At 44.4% G+C, this 24,557-nt stretch overlaps 1 protein-coding gene across 1 annotated transcript; it reads right to left on the bottom strand.

The window, feature by feature from the left end:
* Positions 1-1,748: 1,748 nt before the first annotated feature.
* Positions 1,749-23,457, bottom strand: HDAC1 (histone deacetylase 1). Its single transcript, XM_058819959.1, has 14 exons — positions 23,387-23,457; positions 16,130-16,242; positions 15,670-15,787; positions 14,204-14,278; positions 12,304-12,442; positions 10,988-11,129; positions 9,922-10,014; positions 9,027-9,135; positions 8,027-8,167; positions 6,290-6,398; positions 6,072-6,202; positions 4,566-4,712; positions 4,296-4,365; positions 1,749-2,585 (listed from the first exon to the last, which is right to left on the bottom strand). The coding sequence occupies exons 1-14, from the start codon at positions 23,433-23,435 to the stop codon at positions 2,558-2,560; spliced, it is 1,464 nt and encodes a 487-aa protein (XP_058675942.1). The 5' UTR covers positions 23,436-23,457; the 3' UTR covers positions 1,749-2,557.
* Positions 23,458-24,557: the final 1,100 nt, after the last annotated feature.

Raw genomic sequence — 24,557 nt, forward strand, 5'->3', positions numbered from 1 at the left:
TCAGGTAAATAATCAGGAAAAAATCAGGGGAAAAATGAGGACAAAATGTGGAAAAAAATCAGGGAAAAATGAGGAAAAAATGAGGGAAAAATCAGGAAAATAATCAGGAAAAAATCAGGAAAATTTGAGGGAAAAAATGAGGAAAAAATGAGGAAAATTATCAGGGAATAATCTGGAAATAATCAGGAAAATAATCAGGAAAATAATCAGGAAAAAATCAGGGGAAAAATGAGGACAAAATGTGGAAAAAAAATCAGGGAAAAATGAGGAAAAAATGAGGGAAAAATCAGGAAAATAATCAGGAAAATAATCAGGAAATAATCAGGAAAATAATCAGGAAAAAATCAGGGGAAAAATGAGGACAAAATGTGGAAAAAAAATCAGGGAAAAATGAGGAAAAAATGAGGGAAAAATCAGGAAAATAATCAGGAAATAATCAGGTAAATAATCAGGAAAAAATCAGGGGGAAAATGAGGACAAAATGTGGCAAAAAAATCAGGGAAAAATCAGGGAAAAATGAGGAAAAAATGAGGAAAAATCAGGAAAATAATCAGGAAAATAATCAGGAAAAAAATCAGGGAAAAAATGAGGAAAAAATGAGGAAAATTATCAGGGAAAAATCAGGAAATAATCAGGAAAATAATCAGGAAAAAATCAGGGAAAAATCAGGGAAAAATGAGGAAAAAAATCAGGGAAAAATGAGGAAAAAATGAGGGAAAAATCAGGAAAATAATCAGGAAAAAATCAAGAAAAATTGAGGGAAAAAATGAGGAAAATTATCAGGGAAAAATCAGGAAATAATCAGGAAAATAATCAGGAAATAATCAGGTAAATAATCAGGAAAAAATCAGGGGAAAAATGAGGACAAAATGTGGAAAAAAAATCAGGGAAAAATGAGGAAAAAATGAGGGAAAAATCAGGAAAATAATCAGGAAAAAATCAGGAAAATTTGAGGGAAAAAATGAGGAAAAAATGAGGAAAATTATCAGGGAATAATCTGGAAATAATCAGGAAAATAATCAGGAAATTATCAGGTAAATAATCAGGAAAAAATCAGGGGGAAAATGAGGACAAAATGTGGCAAAAAAATCAGGGAAAAATCAGGGAAAAATGAGGAAAAAATGAGGAAAAATCAGGAAAATAATCAGGAAAATAATCAGGAAAAAAATCAGGGAAAAAATGAGGAAAAAATGAGGAAAATTATCAGGGAAAAATCAGGAAATAATCAGGAAAATAATCAGGAAAAAATCAGGGAAAAATCAGGGAAAAATGAGGAAAAAAATCAGGGAAAAATGAGGAAAAAATGAGGGAAAAATCAGGAAAATAATCAGGAAAAAATCAAGAAAAATTGAGGGAAAAAATGAGGAAAATTATCAGGGAAAAATCAGGAAATAATCAGGAAAATAATCAGGAAATAATCAGGTAAATAATCAGGAAAAAATCAGGGGAAAAATGAGGACAAAATGTGGAAAAAAATCAGGGAAAAATGAGGAAAAAATGAGGGAAAAATCAGGAAAATAATCAGGAAAAAATCAGGAAAATTTGAGGGAAAAAATGAGGAAAAAATGAGGAAAATTATCAGGGAATAATCTGGAAATAATCAGGAAAATAATCAGGAAAATAATCAGGAAAAAATCAGGGGAAAAATGAGGACAAAATGTGGAAAAAAAATCAGGGAAAAATGAGGAAAAAATGAGGGAAAAATCAGGAAAATAATCAGGAAAAAATCAGGAAAAATTTGGTTTTTTTAGGGACACACTTGAAGAAAAGATGTCAGCTGGGCTCTGGGCTGGATTTGAGGCGATTTTTGGGATTTCAGAAGAAAATTAAGCCAAAAAGGAGGAATTTTCTCCCCACTTAGAGAGGGGAATAAAACCAGGTAAAAAATCCCATCCCATCCATGCAAATGCTGGACACTCCCTGGATGCAGATCTTGGAAATCTGATTTTTATTTTATAATTTTATATTTTCCAGATCTGGGGCTGATTTCCTTTAAAAATAAACCAAAAATACAAGAAAAAAAAATGGATTTTTCAGGTTTCTTTTCAGCTGCTTCATCTCTTTGCCCAAGTTTGCTGCAGGAGGAACCAACTCTGTTCAAGAACTGCACAGTTGTGACCCTGAGAAGTGGCAGGATTTTGTTATTTTGTTTTTTCTTGTGGTGGAATCCAACTGGAAACCACAAAAGTCTCTCCCAGGCTTCATTTGGGAATTGTCCCATTAAAAACACCCCAAAAAAAAAGAGAAAAAATCAAGGAAAAAGCAAGAATTGATGGCCATTTTCCACCTAACCTGAAATGCAGACACTACTTCTACTTAAATTATTTTTTTTGCAAGGTTATTTCAGAGGAAGGGAAGGGGTGGAAGTGATTTTTGTGTTTTTTGGAGCCACACCAAGGAGGGGAGTGGAAGGCAAAGGGTGAAAGTCCCTGGTCAGCAAGGAATAATTTACAGTTCTCCAGTCATTTGTACAATTATATAGAAATATATACAGAAAACATCTATAAAATAGAAATCCTGGGGTTAAACCCACGGCAGGCAGGGCAGCTGCAGCCTCTCAGGTGGATTTTGTCTCCTCCTTCACCCTGGGGAAGCAAAAAAAGAGAAAGATTTGGATTAAATCAATAATTTGGGTTTGGGTGTAACAACAAGGGTTAAAAGTGTGGCTTATTGGGTTCATTTTCAGCTAAAATTTAATTTAATTTAAATATATTAAGATGATTATTTTAACAATCTATTAAATTAAAATATAATATAATATAATATATATTATATTATATTATATTATATTATATTATATTATATTATATTATATTATATTATATTATATTATATTAGTATTATATTACATTATATTACATTATTATATATACAATAGATATAATATTATATATTGTATTATAGCATTATAATATACAATATATAATATAAATATATAAAATATTCATATAATTATATAAATTATATATAATATAATGTAATATAATATAATGTAATATAATATAATGTAACATAATGTAATGTAACATAATATAATATAACATAATATAACATAATACAATATAACATAATACAATACAATATAATATAATACAATACATAATACATAATATAACGTAATATAATAAATATATAATATATAATATTATAATTAATAATATATTAAATCATATGATTTAAATATATTATTAATTTCATTACTTTTAATTCAATGAATTTAATTATTTTAATTCAATGAATTTATTTAATGAATATTAATGTCATTAATATTAATTTATAATTTAAACATTATTAATTATATTAAATATATTTTATATATATTTTTATATATATATGTGTATCTCTGAAAGAAAGGGCAATATTTTGATTTTTCAGCCCTCTCAACACCTGCAAACTTCCAATGAGGAATTTGTGACAAATTCACTCCAAGTGCCACCCAAATTGTCACATCAGCTCTTCAATGCCCCCAAACCCCCTGGGCATGGGCAGTGCCAGGCTCAGCTCCCAAACCCCTGGGCATGGGCAGTGCCAGGCTCAGCTCCCAAACCCCTGGGCATGGGCAGTGCCAGGCTCAGCTCCCAAACCCCTGGGCATGGGCAGTGCCAGGATGAGCTCCCAAATCCCCTGGGCATGGGCAGTGCCAGGCTCAGCTCCCAAACCCCTGGGCATGGGCAGTGCCAGGCTGAGCTCCCCAATCCCCTGGGCATGGGCAGTGCCAGGCTCAGCTCCCCAGTCCACTGGGCATGGGCAGTGCCAGGCTCAGCTCCCAAAACCCCTGTGCATGGTCAGTGCCAGGCTCAGCTCCCAAAACCCCTGGGCATGGGCAGTGCCAGGCTCAGCTCCCAAACCCCTGGGCATGGGCAGTGCCAGGCTGAGCTCCCCAATCCCCTGGGCATGGGCAGTGCCAGGCTCAGCTCCCCAGTCCACTGGGCATGGGCAGTGCCAGGCTCAGCTCCCAAAACCCCTGTGCATGGTCAGTGCCAGGCTCAGCTCCCAAAACCCCTGGGCATGGGCAGTGCCAGGCTCAATGCCCCCAAACCCCCTGGGCATGGGCAGTGCCAGGCTCAGCTCCCAAACCCCCTGGGCATGGGCAGTGCCAGGCTCAGCTCCCCAGTCCCCTGGGCATGGGCAGTGCCAGGCTCAGCTCCCCAGTCCCCTGGGCATGGGCAGTGCCAGGCTGAGCTCCCCAGTCCCCTGGGCATGGGCAGTGCCAGGCTCAGCTCCCAAACCCCCTGGGCATGGGCAGTGCCAGGCTCAGCTCCCAAACCCCTGGGCATGGGCAGTGCCAGGTTTACCCTTTGGGTTCTGCTGCTGCTGTTGCTGCTGCTGCTTTTTCCTCTTTTGCTTTTTCCTCTTCTTTCTCATCTGGAGAAAAAAAAAATCAAAATTCAATGAAAGCCACACAGAGGAGGAAAAAATTCAATGAAAGCCAGAGAGGAGGAAAAAATTAATTAAAAGACACAGAGGAGGAAAAAATTAATTAAAAGACACAGAGGAGGAAAAAATTAATGAAAAGCCACAGAGGAGGTAAAATTGCAGGCAGGAGGGGGCAGCCCTGGGCTCACCTTTCTTCTCCTCCTCCTCCTTCTCCTCCTCTGCCTTCACACGTTTGGCTTTTTTGAAGTTGGCCACGTTCTTGCGGCCGCCCTCGCCCTCGTCCTCGGAGTCAGAGAATTCCTCATCACAGGAGATTCTCTTGTTGGAGTTTCTGACTGAAAAGGGAGAGCACAGATTTTCAAGCCTCAGGAGGTTCCCAGCATTAATTGTCTGAGTGGAGCTCACAGAAATCAGGATTGGGCTGTGATAAAAGTGATTTTTGTGGTACCTGATGAATCTGTGGGCTCATCCCTTCCCACCTGCTCCAAAATCGTGTGGACAACTGGGATTAGGCACAGTGGGATGGCCAGAGCTGACACTGCCAAATCTGTGTGCCAGACCCCAAGCTGGACAGAAAATTCCATTTTTCACACCCAGGATTCTGCCAAGGATCCTGCCCAGCCCCCAGAACTGCTGGAATTCTCCCTTGAAAACCAAAGTTTATCCTACTATGGAAATCACCAGCCAGGAGAGATCCTGCAGCGCCCTGTCCTACAAAACCCAGCAGGAGCTGGGGATGGATTCAAAGCAGAGAGGGTGCAAATCCTGGGACAGAGCCTGAGGTGAAGCTCCAGCCCCTCCCTGGGGATTTTGGGGGACCCACAAAGCTCCAGCCCCGAGGCTTTGACTCTGGATGTCCCCACAAACCAGGGGGGCTCAATCCTTGCACTGAAACCCTACAGGCTCCTCATGGAGAGCTCATGGACCCTGCTCAGCTCTGGGCTTTTCCCAGCACAATTCCATCCCCAGCACAATTCCATCCCCAGCACAATTCCAACCCCAGCACAATTCCAACCCCATCAGAATTCCCATCACAATTCCATCCCCAGCACAATTCCAACCCCATCAGAATTCCCAGGACAATTTCATCCCCAGCACAATTCCCACCATAATTTCCAGCACAATTCCATTCCCAACACAATTCCATCTTCAGCAGAATTCCCATCAGAATTCCCAGCACAATTCCATCCCCAGCACAATCCCATTCCCACCATAATCCCTATCAGAATTCCCATCACAATCCCATCCCAGCACAATCCCCAGCACAATTCCATTCCCATCAGAATTTCCAGCACCATCCCCAGCACAATCCCAGCACAATCCCCAGCACAATTCCATTCCCAGCACAATTCCCATCAGAATTCCCAGCAAATTCCATCCCCATCACCATTCCCAGCACAATCCCATTCCCAGCACCATTCCCATCACAATTCCATCCCCAGCACCATTCCCAGCACAATTCCATCCCCAGCACAATCCCAGCACAATCCCCAGCACAATTCCATTCACAGCACAATTCCCATCAGAATTCCCAGCAAATTCCATCCCCAGCACCATTCCCATCACAATCTCATCCCCAGCACAATCCCATCCCCAGCACAATCCCATCCCCAGCACAATTCCAGCACCATTCCATCCCCAGCACAATCCCATCCCCAGCCCAATTCCCACCACAATCCCACCCCAGCACCTACTGGAGATGCGTTTTTCAGGATCATCCTCCTCCTCATCCCCGCTGTCCTCCTGCACAGCATCCTCAGGAATCGGCTGCATCTGCACCCCAGGAGCGTGAGGGAGCATCCTCAGGTTCTCAAAGAGCCTCTGCCTAGAGCCAGCCAGGGAAGGACACTTTGTCACCAGGGGCCACCAAGGCCACCAGGCCCCCTGGAAGGGTCCTTCCCCCAGTGCTCACTTGATTTTCTCCAGGTATTCGTTGGTGTTCTGGTTGGTCATGTTGGAGGGGCTGATGTGCAGCTTGAAGTCTGGCCCAAAGTACTCAAAGTAGTCGTTGTATGGAAGTTCTGAGGGGGAAATTAATGGTAATTAACAGCAGGTTATCAGCAGGACACAGCACTGGGAATCCAAAAGGGATCGTGCATGTCCCTGAGTGTCACAGACATGTTTTATAAAAAATCCTTTCCTTAGGATCTTTTTCTCCTGAGAAGCTGAGAGGCCTCAGAAATGAAATGTAAACATTCATTATCTGCTGCTGTGGAATGCAACAGGTAAATCTGGGATTGGTCTCATGTGGGTGTTTCTAATTAATGGCCAATCACAGTCAGCTGGTCAGTCACAAGATTTTATTATCATCCTTTCTTTTTCCTTTCCTTTTTCCTTTCCTTTTTCCTTTCCTTTCCTTTCCTTTCCTTTCCTTTCCTTTCCTTTCCTTTCCTTTCCTTTCCTTTCCTTTCCTTTCCTTTCCTTCCCATGAAATCCTTTCTTCTATTCTTTAGTATAGTTTTAGCATATAATTTTCTTTTAATATAATATATATCATAAAATAATAAATCGGCGTTCTGAAACATGGAGTCAAGAATGAGAATCTTTTCTCATCTCTTCCCTTCTTGGGGTTGGCTGCAAATTCTACACCTGAGCTCTTGGAGATGTTCCAGATTTAAAGGCAGAATGGATTCTGTTACCATCTGGATGGCAGTTGTCTTTTATCAAGTGGGCAGCTTTCCTTATCTCTCTCTGAGTTATCACAATCACTACTCCCTCTGGGGGGACATCTGTTGATAAGAGGCTATGGAATGTCACTGCATGGCTGATAAGAACTGCAGCATCCCATTGGGAGATGTGAGCCCAGGGGGAGGAGCCAAGCATTCCTACCTGGATACAATCTGAGATTTCAAACATTCCTACCCGGATATAATCTGGAGATTTCAAACATTCCTACCTGGATATAATCTGGAGATTTCAAACATTCCCACCTGGATATAATCTAGAGATTCCAAACATTCCTACCTGGATACAATCTGAGATTTCAAACATTCCTACCCGGATATAACCTGGAGATTTCAAACATTCCTACCAGGATATAATCTAGAGATTTCAAACATTCCTACCAGGATATAATCTGAGATTTCAAACATTCCTACCTGGATATAATCTGAGATTTCAAACATTCCTACCTGGATAGAATCTGGAGATTTCAAACATTCCTACCCGGATATAATCTGGAGATTCTGGAACACCAGCAGGGCTTTTCACTACTGGATTTCCCAGAGGAACAGCAGCTGCCTCTGCCCCTGGATCTTCAGAGGCAGAGACTGCACCTTTCTGCAGGATCCCTGCTCCAGCAGAACCAGCCCTGACACTGCAGGAGGGCTGAGCCACAATTCCAATGGCACTGCTGCCAACAGCCTGACCCACAGGGTGTCGGGTTGGGTTCTGACTCTGCCAGTGTTGGTTTAATTTACTTAATTGTTTATTTTATCTTTTTATTTTCTTCCCTATTAAAGAACTGTTATTTCCTGCTCCCATATTTTTTTGCTGAGAGCCCCTTAATTTAAAATTTATAGCAATTTGGAGGGAGGGGGTTAATTTTCTCCATTTCAGGGGATGCTCCTGCCCTCCTCAGCAGCCTCCTGCCTTTCCAAACTGACACAGGGGGTATCAGTGAACCCAGCCCTGCCCCAGGGGGTTTTACCATTGGGGATCTCAGTGTCCAGAGCCACAGCAGTCTCGTAGGTCCAGCAGCGAGCCACGTTCCTGATTGTGTACCCCCCTCCTCCCAGCATCAGCATGGGCAGGTTAAAGCTCTTCACAAACTCCACACACTTGGCATGGCCTGCAGTGCAAAAAAAAGGTCACATTCATGGTATAAATGTCAGTGTAAGAGCTGAAATGAGGGACTGCAGGCAGGCCTGGAGTCCTGCATCCCTCATTCAGGCCCTTACTAATGCTGCCCCACGTTGGGCGCCACTGTCAGAGCTCAAATGAGAGATGTGGGACTCCAAGGGCTCTCCAAAATGCAGTTTATTGTATCTGTTACAGCAGTCCAGGTTTATGGGTGACAGAGCTGTGCCCACAGCTGTCAGCTCCAGCTGCAGGCAGGCCTGGAGACCCTTTGGGTTTGGTTACAGTGCATTCTATACTTTTCTTTTGGTTACAATGCATTATTTACTTTTCTTTTGGTTACAATGCATTCTCTACTTTTCTTTGCTGAGCATCTCAACACAGCAGAACCAATCTATACCTTAACTTTTATCTATAGCCTATCATAACTACTGTAATTACCATATTCAAGTTATTGTTCTCCAATCACTAAAAGTTTAAGCTAGAAGCTGTTTTTCAGTTTTCTTGCAGTGGAAAATTCTGAGACCTTTTTTCTACTTGCCACATCAGCAGGCTTGTTTGCCTGCCCTACCTTCTTGCTTGGTAAAAACATCTCCTTGTTTGAGGTGAGTTTATCCATAAAAACCCCTTCTCACTAACACACCCTCTGCCTCCTTGGTTATCCAGTAATGGCTCAGCAATTCTTTTCTTCTAGATCAAAACTTGCTTCCATCTCTATTCCTTCATCAAACTCTACATTTCACAATCTTTCTGCTAAGCACACATATCTGTGAGACTTTCCTGTCAAACTTTCATCCTTCCCAACATGCCAGCTTTCCCATGGAATTCCTGCTGAGCAGTTCAGCTCCTACCTTTGATGGTGAGGTTGAAGCAGCCCAGCCTGTCCCCAGACAGGGAATCAGAGCCACACTGCAGGACAACAGCGCTGGGCTGGAACGTCTCCATCACCTTGGAGATCACCTAAAAACAAAAGCTCTGTCACCTCCCTGCCCACAGGCCACTGTCACAGCAGCACAGTGACAGCCAGGCACATGGAGCCATTTTTGGGGGATCCACAAAGCTCCAGCCCCAAGGCTTTGACTCTGGATGTCCCCACAAACCAGGGGGGCTCAATCCTTGCATTGAAACCCTACATGCTCCTCATGGAGAGCTCATGGACCCTGCTCAGCTCTGGGCTTTTCCCAGCACAATTCCATCCCCAGCACAATTCCATCCCCAGCACAATTCCCATCAGAATTCCCAGCAAATTCCATTCCCAGCACAATTCCATTCTCAGCACAATTCCCATCACAATTCCAATCCCAGCACAATTCCATCCCCATGAGAATTCCCAGCACAATTCCTTCTCCATCACAATTCCATCCCCATTACAATTCCACCCCCAGCACAATCCCCAGCACAATTCCACCCCCAGCACAATTCCAACCACAATTCCCAGCACAATTCCAATCCCTGCACCATTCCCAGCACAATTCCCACCACAATTCCATCCCCAGCACCATTCCCAGCACAATCCCCAGCACAATTCCATCTCCACCACAATCCCATCCCCAGCCAACACTGGTTTCTCTCACACCCAGGAGCTCCCACACAGAGCCCGACTGCTCAGTGAGAACAGATCCCTTGGTGAATCTTGTCCCATTAAAAAAAAAAATCCCACAAAAACTCAATAAAATCCCCTAAAAAATGGCCCTGAGGACAAAGTGGCACCACAGAGGATCCCTGAGCAGAGGAGGTTCCACTCACAGGTTTGAAAATGGCTTCGTAGGACTCGTCGTCGATGCCGTCGCGCAGCGGGTAATTCACAGCGTAGTATTTCCCTTTGCCTGCCCCAATGTCCTGTGGGGTGGGAGAGCAGAACAGAGCTCACCAAAAACCCAAAAATCCTGCCCCAAACTGGGAAAGGAAGCTTGGAACCCAGTCAAATCCAGAGCAATTAATATTGTTAAATATTAACCATTTACTGCAGACATGAACAGCAGCGCGCTGGGCTGGGCAGAGCAGTCGCTGAATTTATTCAGTCACTGAATTCTACTTTCAAATCAAAATAAAATAAATAAAAACAAATAAAAATAAAATATTCAGCACTAAAAGATTATATATTTTAATATTTTATCACTCTCAGAGACAAGTGGTTTATTAAAAATAGTTATTTCATTTATGGTGCAGCACCAAGATCTTGGTAGGGCTGAAAAAATACAAATCCCAAGTGAAAGATTTTATTCAGTCACTGAATTCTACTTTCAAATAAAAATAAAATATTCTACACTAAAATATTATATATTTTAATGTTTTCATCACACTCATAGCCAAGTGGTTTATAAAAATAGTTATTTCATTTATGGTGCAGCAGCAAGCTCATAGTAGGGCTGAAAAAATACAAATCCCAAGTGAAAGATGAGAAGATTTAGATTAAAAAAATCACAATTCTTGTAAAAATCCCTTAAGAATAAGTAAAGAACCTTTCACCCCTGAGAACAGAAGTTCTGGTAATGTCACAGTCACAGGTGACACTCTGAGTCACGGCAGGAAGTGCCAATAAAACTCCACTCCCTCAGAAACCTTCACCAAGAGCTGGTGTCACCAAGTTGGGGCTGCAAAGTGACCAAAATGTCACATTTGGAGTCATTTTTGTGAGCAAAACCCCACCAGAGAGACTGAGAGCAAAGATTTGGCTTTAAAAAATGATCATCCATACCTTTGCCCTCAGAAAATGGGTGTCAGGGTGGAAAAGCCCCCCAAAAAACTGAAAAAAAACCCCCAAAAAGCTGGAAAAAAATCCCAGATTTCCTGGGAATTTGGTGGCTCTCACCCTCAGGTCCCCAGTTCCTGGGAAATATTCTCCATATTTGTGGAAGGACACGGTCATGACCCTGTCTGTGGTGTAAAAAGCCTCCTCCACCCCATCCCCGTGGTGGATGTCGATGTCAATGTACAGCACTCGCTGGTGGTACCTGGAAAAAATCAGAATTTTGGATTTATTTTAAGGAAAAAGTGACTCCAGAGCAGGGAATTCAGGTCAGGATCTACAGGGGAAGGGACAGCAGTGGGACAGAAAATAAAGTGATTTTTGCTGCTGAGTTTGTTTCAGAGTCAGCCAATAAAGAGCATTTTTATGCAGATTTTTATGCACATTTTTATGCAGATTTTTATGCACATTTTTCTGCCCAAGCCTCCCACAGTGAGGTTTGCCTGCAGCCAGGAGCTGTCACACAGCCATGGGTGGGACAAAGAACAGCAGCAGAAAAATGTGACATCTAAAAAGTTGCACAAATCCTCTGCCCCCTGCACTGGTGGCATTCCAAATTCCCTCTTTTATTTCAGGGGGGGCCTGAGGAGTTGGGATTGATTTATAATCCCCAATTTAGAATTTAATTAGTTTGCAATAAATAGAATATAATTTATATAATATCTATCACACTATTATAAATATTATATTTAAAATAATAGTAAAAATATTTGAATTATTTCTAATAAAGTAGATATTTATATAATAATCAGTATTATAATTATTATATATTACATATTATATATTATATAATATATATGATATATTATAATATAAATTATTATATATTCTTCTAAATATTATGCTAGGTAATATTATAGGATATTATGTTATATTGTAGTATATATTATATATATTATAATATATTACATTATATCACATTATAACATATATATTATATATTATTATATATTATAGATCATATTACATAATGTCATGGCTTATATTATATTATATTATATTGTATATAATATATACCATGTATTATATATTATATGTGTTATATGTTATATATGTTATATGCTATATATTATGTATTATATAATATGTATTATATATTATGTATTATATAATATGTAGTATATATTATATATTACATATTATATATTACATATTATATATTACACATTATATATTACATATTACATATTATATATTACATATTATATATTACATATTATATATTACATATTACATTCCCAAAAAATTTAGGATTTTTTTCCCCCCAAATCCCTTTGGGAAAGAGGGGATCAGAGCTCAAAAAACCAGAAAAACCCCAGAATAAATGAAAAATGCTGAGGATGAGCAGTGAGGAAGAGGAGGCCAAGGGCTGCCCGTACTTGAGGAGCTCCAGGATGGCCAGCACGATGTCGTTGACGTAGCAGAACCCAGAAGCTTCTGATTTCTTGGCGTGGTGGAGCCCTCCAGCCCAGTTCACTGCAATGTCTGTCTGCTGCTTGTTCAGCTTCACTGCACTGGCTGGGGGACAAATCCCACACGGGTTAAGGCAGGAGGGAAAACCTCAAATAGAGCCTGGGGTGAAGCTCCAGCTCCTCCCTGGGGTTTTGGGGGGCTCCCGCTCCAGGGTGTTCCCACAAAAAAAGAGAAAATAGGAAATATTTCTTATCCCTTCCCATTTTTGCCTCAGAGCAGGAAAATCCCACAAACCCAGCTGGGGTCACACTGGAAATAATCTGGGTTTCTCAGAGCCCTGAACAGAGCAAGGTTTGAGGAGGAAATCCCACACAGGTTAAAGCAGGAGGGAAAAACCTCAAACAGAGCCTGAGGGGAAGCTCCAGCTCCTCCCAGGGGTTTTTGGGGGGTTCCCGCTCCAGGGTGTCCCTACAAATCAAGGGAAAATGGGAATATTTCTCATCCCTTCCCACTTTTGCCTCAGAGCAGGAAAACCCCCAGTCCCCAGCTGAGGTCACATTGGAGACAATCTGGGTTTCTCAGAACAGAGCAAGGTTTGAGGAGGAAATCCCACACAGGAGGAAATCCCAATTACAAGAAATTAAGGCAGGAGGGAAAAAACTCAGAGACTGAGGCTGAAGCTCCAGCTCCTCCCTGGGGTTTTTGGGGGCTCCCACTCCAGGGTGCCTCCAAAAATCAAGGAGAAATGGGAAATATTTCTTATCCCTTCCCACTTTTCCCTCAGAGCAGGAAAATCCCACAAACCCAGCTGGGGTATCACTCGAGACAATCTGGATTTCTCAGAGCAGAGCAAGGTTTGAGGAGGAAATCCCACACAGGTTAAAGCAGGAGGGAAAAACCTCAAACAGAGCCTGAGGGGAAGCTCCAGCTCCTCCCTGGGGTTTTTGGGGGCTCCTGCTGCAGGGTCTGACTCTGGATGTCCCCAGAAATCAAAGGGAAATGGCAAATATTTCTCATCTTTTTTCCCAGTTTTGACTGGGAAAAAAAGGGTTTGATCCTGGATGCCCCCATAAACCAAATAGGAAATATTTCTCATCCCTTCCCCCTTTTCCCTCAGAGCAGGAAAACCCCACAAACCAGCACCCAGCTGGGGTCACTCTGCTTTCTCAGAGCCCTGAACAGAGCAAGGCTTGAGCTGAGCTATGCTCAGCTCATGGAGTGAAAATGCACCCAGAGGAATTCTCCTCCCCCAGCCCCTCCCACCAACTTTCTGCACGTCCTGCAACCTGCCAGGATCCCAAAAATCAGAAATTGAGTGGAATTGTGCAGCCCTGGGAGCAGAGAGAGCACAGAGCTGCCTCAGCAGCTGCTGCAGGCACAGGAAATCCAGGCTGGAGGTGTCACTGTGGCAGCAGCAGCCACAGAGCTCTCGGGCTGTGCACACAAACAGCTCTGCTGTGAGAAAATAAAAAAACATTTCAATGTTCCAGCTCTCAAACCTCGCAGTTTCTGCTTTGCCTCATGTCCAGAGTTGGTGGTTTTTTAAAAAACAGCACCTAAACCAGCCTGGTTTTTCCTTTTCAGGTTGTGCCTGCTCAGGGTGAGACTTTTACAACTTTTATTTAAATGTAAAGCTCAGGTTGGATTTTTTTTTTTTTTATGTTGTGGTTTTGTTTTAACTCTTATTTTTTGTTTTAACTCATTGCTGTTGTTACAAAGCCACTCATTCCTTCAGTGAGGTAACCTAAAATAATGATTAATAAATGGAAAAGGATTCAACAGGCAAAGCTTGGATTTCATTATTAAATCAGCAACAGATACAGAATATAAAACACAATAAAAAATACAAAAAATTTGTGATCTCACCAACAGAGCCTCCAGCAGAGAGCTGACAGAACTCAAAGAGCCCATCAAACACAGGGCAGTCCTCCCCTACATTAACTAGAAGAGAATGGAAAAGAATTATTAAAATAAAAGCAATAAAATCAGAATTTTACAGCAACATTTGGATTTGTGAAATGGCCAGAAGTGTTAAACAAAATGCTGAGATCAAATGATGCAATGGAAATGTGTGGCTGACACTTTGCACACTCCTTTGACTTCACATCACACAGCTCTGGGTTCTCAGCACAACTGGAGTTTCAGCCTCAATCAATTCTTGCTGTAATTAATTCCACTATTAAAAATAATCACTCATTACAAGAAATTAAACTTCAGGCCCTTTGATTTTGCTCTGGCATGCAAAAATGGAATTAGAGACTGCTCATTCCCATTCCAGCAGGTTTTGTTGAAAAGCTCTGTCCTTTGCATGTTTCATTTTCACATTTTGGCTTTTTCAGGAATAAAACCAGCACAGAAAACCCTGAGCACCAGAGAGAGCTGAGTGTTCATGAGCTGTGGCTGCTCCAGGGGTAAACAGGTCACTTTGGGTAAAAATTCCATTTTTGCTGGCTGTCATTTGGTGGATTAAAGGATATCATGGGCTGGGGGAAGGCTTTCAATGTGTATTAATCACAAACCTTGTGCAGAAATATCTGTCCCCTTCAGCTCTCAGGGGCTTTCCAAGAGTGAAATGTTCTTTAAATGAAGCTTGAGCTCTCCCCACTGGTTGTTAGAAATTTATTTTGCCATAAAAACATCATTCAGAGTGGCTGAGACACCAAATCCAGGGTTTTGTATCATTAAAGAGATTTTCCATGGATTGGAGAGGTTAAGAAATTAACCCACAAAATCATCAGATATTGATGAATGTCTCACCCTGCCCCTTTCCAGGCTGCCACTGCCCTGAAAATCCTTCAGATTTGGGGTAGAATTGAGGATTTGGGGCTTTTTAATTTCTGGTTTTAAATTTGCTGGTTTTAAAGCAACAAATTTGGGGTTGGGGTTTTTTTTTTAATTTCTGGTTTTAAATTTGCTAGTTTTAAACCAACAAATTTGGGTTTTGGGATTTTTTTAATTTGCTGGTTTAAAACCAACAAATTTGGGTTTCGGGATTTTTTTAATTTGCTGGTTTTAAACCAACAAATTTGGGTTTTGGGGGTTTTTTATTTTGCTGGTTTTAAACCAACTCTTCTGGCTGAAGATGAGCACTGACACAAAATCCACACAGGTCAGAAATGGGAAAATTCTGTCATCTCCAAGCCAGGAAAGGAATTTAGGCAACAAAAAAACCCCAAAACACAACCAGGTCAAAGGATTTCACTCAGCCCCTTTAGCTTGAGAGTGGGACTTGGTTTTGAGTTCTTTATTCATCAGAAAAATCCCAAAAAAAGCAAAGTCAGGAGAATGAAAGCTGATAGAAGTTTGGGATAAAATCCCAGGTTTTCACTCACATCTCTGCATCTGCTTGCTGTACTCAGACATGTTGTCAGGGCGGATGGACCTGAGGAATTTGATGTAATCATCACTGTGGTACTTGGTCATCTCCTCTGCATTGGCCTTGTGGGGACGCTGCAAGGACACCAACACAGCTTTGGGATTTATTCCCTCCCCAGTTCCCATTTCCAGTCCCACATTTTCCCCCAGGAACTGGGAAAAATCTGAATTCGAAAGGGAAAAATGGCATTGTTGGTGAGTTACATAGGGAGATGTGGAAATAAATTGAATTTCAAGGATAAAAATCAGTTTTGCAGTCTGCAAAGCCTCTCTGAAGCACAGAACCCCTCACTTCACCACAGAGAAAAACCAGAAATACATAAAAACAACTGAGTGGGGTTTATTCCTTTCCTCTCAGAGAAAAGCTCCACAATTAAAGTCTAAAACATCAATTATGGCATGAAATAATGAGCTTACATAGATCTCCATCTTCCTGTAGAGCCCATAGTTGAGCAGCAGGTTGTGGGTCATGCGGATCCTGTGGGGTTTCATGGGATGTCCTTGGCCATAATAATAATTCCCAACATCCCCTGCAAGCAGAAAGGAGTTTGTGTCAGCAATTCCTGCACAGGGAACCATCAGCTCCTCTGGGATTTATTTCTCATCCAGCAGTGGCTGGGATTTCCCACCAGGGAAACCCATGGATTTAGGGTTCATACTGAAATTTGAGACAGGGAATTTGCGATGCCACCCTCAAACTTGAGACAGGGAATTTGGAATGCCACCAGTGGAAAGGAGCTGGAATTGGGTCAGTGCTGCTGGATCATCTCCCAACCCAAACCATTCCAGGGCTCCCAACCCAAACCATTCCATGGCTCCCAACCCAAACCATTCCAGGGCTCCCAACCCAAACCATTCCAGGGCTCCCAACCCAAACCATTCCAGGGCTGTGGCAAAGGAAGATCTCCAAGACTGGCACAGGGAAATCCATGGATTCAGGGTTCATACTGAAATTTGAGACAGGGAATGTGCAATGCCACCCTCAAACTTGAGACAGGGAATTTGCAATGCCACCAGTGGAAAGGGGCTGGAATTGGAAAGGAGCTGGAATTGGATCCAGTGCTGCTGGATCATCTCCCAACCCAAATCATTCCATGGCCACAGAATCTCCAGGATTGGCACAGGGATATCCATGGATTATGGGTTCATCCTCAAATTTCAGACAGGGAATTTGCAATGCCACCAGTGGAAGGTGTCCCTGCCCTTGGAAAAGGGCTGAAATTTGGATCATTGATGCTGGATCATCTCCCAGCCTAAACTATTCCATGGATGTGGGAGTAGAGGAGGAATCTCCAAGACTGGCACAGGGAAATCCATGGATTCAGGGTCCATCCTCAAATTTGAGACAGGAATTTGCAATGCCACCAGTCCTTGGAAAGGGGCTGGAATTGGATCCTTGAGGCTGGATTATGGCCCAACCCAACCCCAAACCATTCCATGGCTGTGGCAGTAGAGAGGAAGAATCTCCAAGATTGGCACAGGGATATCCATGGATTCAGGGCTCCTCCAGAAATCTGAGACAAATTTGGAATTCCATCCTCAAATTTGAGAAAAGAGAATTTGGAATGCCACCAGTCCTTGGAAAGGGGCTGGAATTGGATCAGTGCTGCTGGATCATCTCCCAACCCAAACCATTCCATGGCTGTGGCAAAGGAAGATCTCCAAGATTGGCACAGGGACCTCCATGGATTCAGGGTCCATCCTCAAATTTGAGACAGGAATTTGGAATGCCACCAGTGCAAGGTGTCCAAAAATCCAGCAGGGATTAAAACAGGGACAGAGAGATTAAAACAGGGACAGAGCCTGAGGTGAAGCTCCAGCCCCTCCCTGGGGTTTTTGGGGGATCCACAAAGCTCCAGCCCAAGGGTTGGACGCTGGATGTCCCCACAAAGGGACATTTCCTTAGAAAGGGGCTGGGATTGGATCAGTGCTGCTGGATCCATGGATTCAGGGCTCACTCTCAAATTTCAGACAGGGAATTTGGAATGCCACCAGTGGAAGGTGTCCCTGCCTTTGGAAAGGGGCTGGAATTGGATCCTTGCTGCTGGATCACGTCCCAACCCAAACCATTCCATGGCTGTGCAGAGGAGGCATCTCCCAGATTTGGGGTCAGAGGAGCTCAGGGTCAGTGCCAGGGATGTTCTCCCCAAATTGGGGTCAGTCCCAGGGATGTCTCCCAGCTTTGGGGTCAGTCCCAGGGATGTCTCCCAGCTTTGGGGTCAGTCCCAGGCTGTTTTCCCAGATTTGGGGTCAGTCCCAGGCTGTTTTCCAGCTTTGGGGTCAGTCCCAGGGATGTTTTCCCAGCTTTGGGGTCAGTCCCAGGCTGTTCCCCAGCTTTGGGGTCAGTCCCAGGGATGTTTTCCCAGATTTGGGGTCAGAGGAGCCCAAGGCTCAGTGCCAAGGACGTCTCCGAGCTTTGGGATCAGTCCCAGGGCTGTTCCCCAGCTTTGGGATCAGTCCCAGGGCTGTTTTCCCAGCTTTGGGGTCAGTCCCAGGCTGTTTTCCAGCTTTGGGGTCAGTCCCAGGGCTGTTTCCCAGATTTGGGATCAGTCCCAGGGCTGTTTTCCCAGCTTTGGGATCAGTCCCAGGGCTGTTTTCCCAGCTTTGGGGTCAGTCCCAGGCTGTTTCCCAGCTTTGGGGTCAGTCCCAGGCTGTTTCCCAGATTTGGGGTCAGTCCCAGGGATGTTTTCCCAGATTTGGGGTCTGTCCCAGGGATGTTTTCCCAGATTTGGGGTCAGTCCCAGGGATGTTTTCCCAGATTTGGGGTCTGTCCCAGGGATGTTTTCCCAGATTTGGGGTCAGTCCCAAGGATGTCTCCCAGATTTAGGGTCAGTCCCAGGGCTGTTTTCCCAGATTTAGGGTCAGTCCCAGGGCTGTTTTCCCAGATTTGGGGTCTGTCCCAGGGCTGTTCCCCAGATTTAGGGTCAGTCCCAGGCTGTTCCCCAGCTTTGGGGTCAGTGCCTGCTCTCACACTCCTCTTTTCACCCCTTTTTATCCCTCCCAATCCCTCAGCAATTCTTTTCTAGGACCAAAATCACCTCCCCACATGGATTTCCTGCTCCAAACTAAAAATGGGATTTTTACCCCACCTCCTTTCCCTGCAATTCCCCAAAATTTCCCTTGCAGATGCCACATTTGGCTGCAGGGAGCAGGAATCTCTCTGTCCCCAGGCTCATTTTCCTGGGCAAGCAGAGCAAGCTGCTCCTGCTCCAATCCGGGCTGGCCAGGGACTCAGAGAGCAAAATTAATATTTAAATTAAGATTTAAATTAATATTTAAATTAATATTTCATCAGCACAAGCAGCTTTTCCTCCTCTGGAAATTTTCAGGATTTTCAGTGGATCTATTTTCAAAAGATGGCAGAATTGCAAATCCCCCACCCAGGCAAACCTGCTGGAATTTACCTGGTTGTTCTTTCAATAAATACAATTTTTTTAAATTAAATTAGTTTTTTCCCCACTGAAAATAATTCAATTTTCTGAAATTTTGCCAATCCCCGCTGCCACTTTCAGGGATGGGTTTTACCACCTCAAAATCAAAAATTTGGGGAACTTTCAGGAGATATTTGAGAATAATTCAATTTTCTGAAATTTTGCCAATCCACTGCCACTTTCAGGGATGGATTTTTCCACCTCAAAAATCAAAAATTTGAGGAACTTTCAAGAAACATTTGAGGCTCTGAGGAGAAAACAGAACTCAGTGAAGCTTTTAAAAATCCCCATTTTAAATGGGTTAAACCTGAGCTCATATTCCCTGTGGATCCCTGATTTTTTTAAAATTAAATATATTTTTAAATTAAATATATTTTTTAAATTAAATATTTTTTTTAATTAAATATATTTTTCCCATTGAAAATAATTCAATTTTCTGAAATTTTGCCAATCCACGCTGCCGCTTTCAGGGATGGATTTTTCCACCTCAAAATCAAAAATTTGGGGAACTTTTAGAAGATATTTGAGGCTCTGCAGAGAAAATAGATTAATTAGAAAAAATACATTTTTTTCCCATTGAAAAGAATTCAATTCTCTGAAATTTTGCCAGTTTTCAGGGATGGATTTTACCACCTCAAAAATCAAAAATCTGAGGAACTTTCAAGAAATATTTGAGGCTCTGCAGAGGAAATAGAAGCACAGAACTAAGTGAAGCTTTTAAAAATCCCCATTTAAAAATTTAAAAGCAAAAAACCTTATTTTTTTTTTTTTAATAAATAAAATTTAAAGATTTAAAAGGCACTAAAATTAACAAATTTTTTAAAAAACCTCACCACAAAAGGTGGAAGCCAAATTTGTGACATTTTTGTGCAGCAAAGACCTGCAGGGCAGCAGCAGCATTTCAAACAAAACAAATGCTCTTATTTCATATTTCATATTCATCTTATTATTTCTTATTTCAGATTTCAGATGGAATTAAATGCCTTTAAAAATCAGAAACCAGCAGGGCTGAAAATCTCACAGTTGAGGGGAAAAAAACACATTTTAGAGGGAAAAAAATCATATTTTTAGAGGGAAAAAATCACATTTTTAGAGGGAAAAAAATCTCATTTTAGAGGAAAAAAAATCATATTTTTAGAAGAAAAAAACTACATTTTAGATGGGAAAAAAAATCACAATTTTAGAGGGGGAAATCACATTTTTAGAGGAAAAAATAATATTTTAGAGAGAAAAAAATCACATTTTTAGAGGGGAAAAAATCACATTTTTAGAGGAAAAAAATCATATTTTTAGAAGAAAAAAATTACATTTTAGATGGGAAAAAAAATCACAATTTTAGAGGGGGAAATCACATTTTTAGAGGAAAAAATAATATTTTAGAGAGAAAAAAATCACATTTTTAGAGGGGAAAATCACATTTTTAGAGGGGAAAAAATCACATTTTTAGAAGAAAAAAATTACATTTTAGATGGGAAAAAAAATCACAATTTTAGAGGGGAAAATCACATTTTTAGAGGAAAAAATAATATTTTAGAGAGAAAAAAAATCACATTTTAGAGAGAAAAAAATCACATTTTTAGAGGGGAAAATCACATTTTTGGAGGGGAAAATCACATTTTTAGAGGGGAAAAAAATCACATTTTTAGAGGGGAAAAATTACATTTTTAGAGGGAAAAATAATATTTTAGAGAGAAAAAAAATCACATTTTTAGAGGGGAAAAAATCACATTTTTAGAGGGGAAAATCACATTTTTAGAGGGGAAAATCACATTTTTGGAGGGGAAAATCACATTTTTAGAGGGGAAAAATAGGATAGGATTTGGAAAAGCCTCCTGCACTTCCTTAGAGAGGGAAGAAGCAGCAAGAAGATTTTATTTGATTTCAGAGAATTGCACAAGGGCTGGGACACAGGGGAGCAGGGAAGGGAGAGGGGCGGGACTGGGAGCCCACAGGACACCCAGGGAAGGCTTTGGGGAAGGGTTTGGGGTTTTTCTGCTGCTCAGGCAGCCCCAAAAGCAGCCAGAGCTGAAGGAGGTTCCTGTACCCACCCCCAGCCCGGCTCCCAAATCCTTTTTGTCCCTCCTGACCCCAAAACGCTGCGCCAGGAGGGGCTGATCCTCCTCAGAGCCCTCCCCAAAATCTCCTGCAGCACGCCCTGATCTTCCCCCAGCCTCTAAAATCCTCCCGTTTCCCTGATCTTCCCCCAAATCCCCAAATCCTCACATTTCTCCATCTTCCTCCAAATCCCATTTCCCCATCCCACCCCCCTGATCTTCCCCCTAATCCCATTTCCCCATCTCCCTGATCTTCCCCCAATTTCCAAAACCCCAACACTTCCTCATCCCCCTGATCTTCCCCCAAATCCCCAGATCCCATTTCCCCATCTCACCCCTCTGATCTTCCCCCAAATCCCCAAATCCTCACATTTCTCCATCTTCCCCCAAATCCCACTTCCCCATCTCCCTGATCTTCCCCCAAATCCCCACAATTCTCCATTCCCCTGATCTTCCTCCAAATCCCATTTCCCCATCCCACCCTCTTGATCTTCCTCCAGATCCCCCCAATTTCCCCATTCCCTGATCTTCCCCCAATCCCAAAATCCCAACATTTCCCCATCCCACCCCCCGATCTTCCCCCTAATCTCATTTCCCCATCTCCCTGATCTTCCCCCAATTTCCAAAACCCCAACATTTCCTCATCCCCCTGATCTTCCCCCAAATCCCCAGATCCCATTTCCCCATCTCACCTCTCTGATCTTCCCCCAAATCCTCACATTTCTCCATTCCCCTGATCTTCCTCCAAATCCCATTTCCCCATTTCCCTGATCTTCCCCCAAATCCCCAAATCCTCACATTTCTCCATTCCCCTGATCTTCCTCCAAATCCCATTTCCCCATCCCACCCCCCTGATCTTCCCCCTAATCCCATTTCCCCATTTCCCTGATCTTCCCCCAAATCCCCAAATCCTCACATTTCTCCATCCCCCAGATCTTCCCCCAAATCCCATTTCCCCATCCCACCCCCCTAATCCCATTTCCCCATCTCCCTGATCTTCCCCCAATTTCCAAAACCCCAACATTTCCTCATCCCCCTGATCTTCCCCCAAATCCCCAGATCCCATTTCCCCATCCCACCCCTCTGATCTTCCCCCAAATCCCCACAATTCTCCCTTCCCCTGATCTTCTTCCAAATCCCATTTCCCCATCCCACCCTCTTGATCTTCCTCCAGATCCCCCCAATTTCCCCATTCCCTGATCTTCCCCCAATCCCAAAATCCCAACATTTCCCCATCCCACCCGACCCCCGATCTGCCCCTAAATTCCCAGATCTCCACATTCCCTCATCCGCCTGTTCTTCCCCCCAATTTCCCAAATCCTCCCATTTCCCCATCCCACTCCTCTGATCTTCCCCCAAATCCCAAAATCCTCACATTTCCTCATCCCCTGAACTTTCCCCAATCTTCCAAATCCCTACATTTCCTCATCCCATTGCCCTGATCTTCCCCCAAATCCGCAAATTTCTCCATTCCCCTGATCTTCCCCCAAATCCGCACATTTCTCCATTCCCCTGATCTTCCTCCAAATTCCATTTCCCCATCCCACCCTCTTGATCTTCCTCCAGATCTCCCCAATTTCCCCATTCCCTGATCTTCCCCCAATCCCAAAATCCTCACATTTCCTCATCCCCCGAACTTTCCCCAATCCTCCAAATCCCTACATTTCCTCATCCCATTGCCCTGATCTTCCCCCAGATCCCCACATTTCCTCACTCCCCTGATCTTCCCCCAGATCTTCCTCCAAATCCCCTCATCTTGCCCTAAATCTCCCAATTTCCCCATCCCACCCCCCATCTTCCTCCCTCACCCCATTCTCCCCCCCAGTTCTCCCCACACGCTTCCTACACCCCTCAACCCCATTAGAAACCCCACAACACCCCCGATCTCACACCCCTGCCCATCAACACCCCCAATACCCATCCCCACATCCTTTAAACCCCCCCTCACCTCCATGACCCCAAAGATCCCCCATTCCCCCCCTCTTATCCCACCCCCAGCACCCCCATCCTCCCTCAGTGACCCCACTGCCCTCATCCCCCTCCCCGTTCCCCCTCAGCGACCCCTCACACCCACCCCCCCCATTCTCCCCTCACCCCTCAACCCCGCCCCCTCAGCCCCCCGCTCCCCCCCGCTCCAGGACGGCTCCCCCGTGGCTCGGCGGCCCCGGCGGGTGCCCGCAGCCCCTCACCATCGTAGTAGTAGCAGACTTTGCGCTTCGTGCCCTGCGTCAGCGCCATTTTCCTGCCTCCCCTCACAGCGCCCGACCCGCCGCCGCGCCGCGCAACCAACCCTGCCCGCCCCGGGCCCGCGGCCCCGCCTCCCGCGCTGTTCTGTCCAATCGCAGCTCTCCGTTCCGCCCCCTCCCGCCCGCTGACCAATCGCAAGCCGCAGCGGCGCCTAGCAAGTTAGGCTGAGCGCCGGGGGAGCTTGGGCTGTACCACTGTGCGGAGAACAGGGGGGGGAGGATGTACCATCGCCGAGGGGGGTCCAGGTGGGCGGGGAGGAACCATTCCCTGAGTGGGGGGGTTGAGGGGGGCTCAACCATCCCTGGGGAGGGGGGACCCCAGGGCAGGGGGTGGGCGAGGGAGGGTCTGGGGGGGCTCCCAGGGCTCCGGTGGGGTCAGGGGGGTCCCGGGGGGTCCCCGGGGCTCCTCGGGGTGTGTTGGTGCGAGTGGGGTCCGTGTAACCCCAATGGGGTCCGTGCGCCGCGGGCATCACCCCACATCCCCCTCCCCATGGCAGCCCGGCCCTGTGAGGCCCCCGCCGCTGCAAACGCCTTTATTTCCCCAAAATTATTGTGGGAGAGGTGCTGCAAACACCTTGGGGGGGAGAGGGAGCGTCCCACAGCCGGGGGGTGCAGTGGGCAGCGCTGCTGGGGGGGCTCCTGCCATCACTGAGGGGTGAGGGGGGCCCTGAGGGGCTGGGGCCAGAATGTGCCCCAGGGAAGGGCAGGGACAGCAGGGTGGGCTCCGGACAGGAGGGTGGGCACCCTCTGGGCACCTCTGCCATCCCTCAGCGCTTGGGGGTCCGCTCTGGGTATTACCGGGAGGTGAAGGGGGCGCAGAGCGGGCTGAGGGGAGCCCTGAGGGGCTGGGGCCGTGATGGGAGCCCTGAGGGGCCAGAGCCTGGATATACCCCTGGGAAGAGCAAGGACAGCAGGGTGGGCACCCTCTGGGCACCTCTGCCATTCCTTAGGATTTGGTGGAGTCTGCTCTGACCATCCCCAGGGGGTGAAGGGGGCACAGAGCGGGCTGAGGGGAGCTCTGAGGGGCTGGGGCCTGCATGAGCCCCAGGAAGGGCAGGGACAGCAGGGTGGGCACCCTGTGCCATCCCTCAGCCCTTGTGGGTCTGCTCAGCCC

Source organism: Ammospiza caudacuta, chromosome 25 (assembly GCF_027887145.1).
Source record: "Ammospiza caudacuta isolate bAmmCau1 chromosome 25, bAmmCau1.pri, whole genome shotgun sequence".
Taxonomy (NCBI): Eukaryota; Metazoa; Chordata; class Aves; order Passeriformes; family Passerellidae; genus Ammospiza; species Ammospiza caudacuta.

Excerpts from the sequence above, each read along its gene's own strand:
- HDAC1 (XM_058819959.1), bottom strand. The coding sequence starts at position 23,435 with ATGGCGCTGACGCAGGGCACGAAGCGCAAAGTCTGCTACTACTACGAT. Across the intron at positions 15,788-16,129 it reads ACAGGAAGATGGAGATCTAT|CGTCCCCACAAGGCCAATGC; the intron begins GTAAGCTCATTA and ends GTGTCCTTGCAG. Across the intron at positions 14,279-15,669 it reads CAGCAAGCAGATGCAGAGAT|TTAATGTAGGGGAGGACTGC; the intron begins GTGAGTGAAAAC and ends ATTCTCTTCTAG.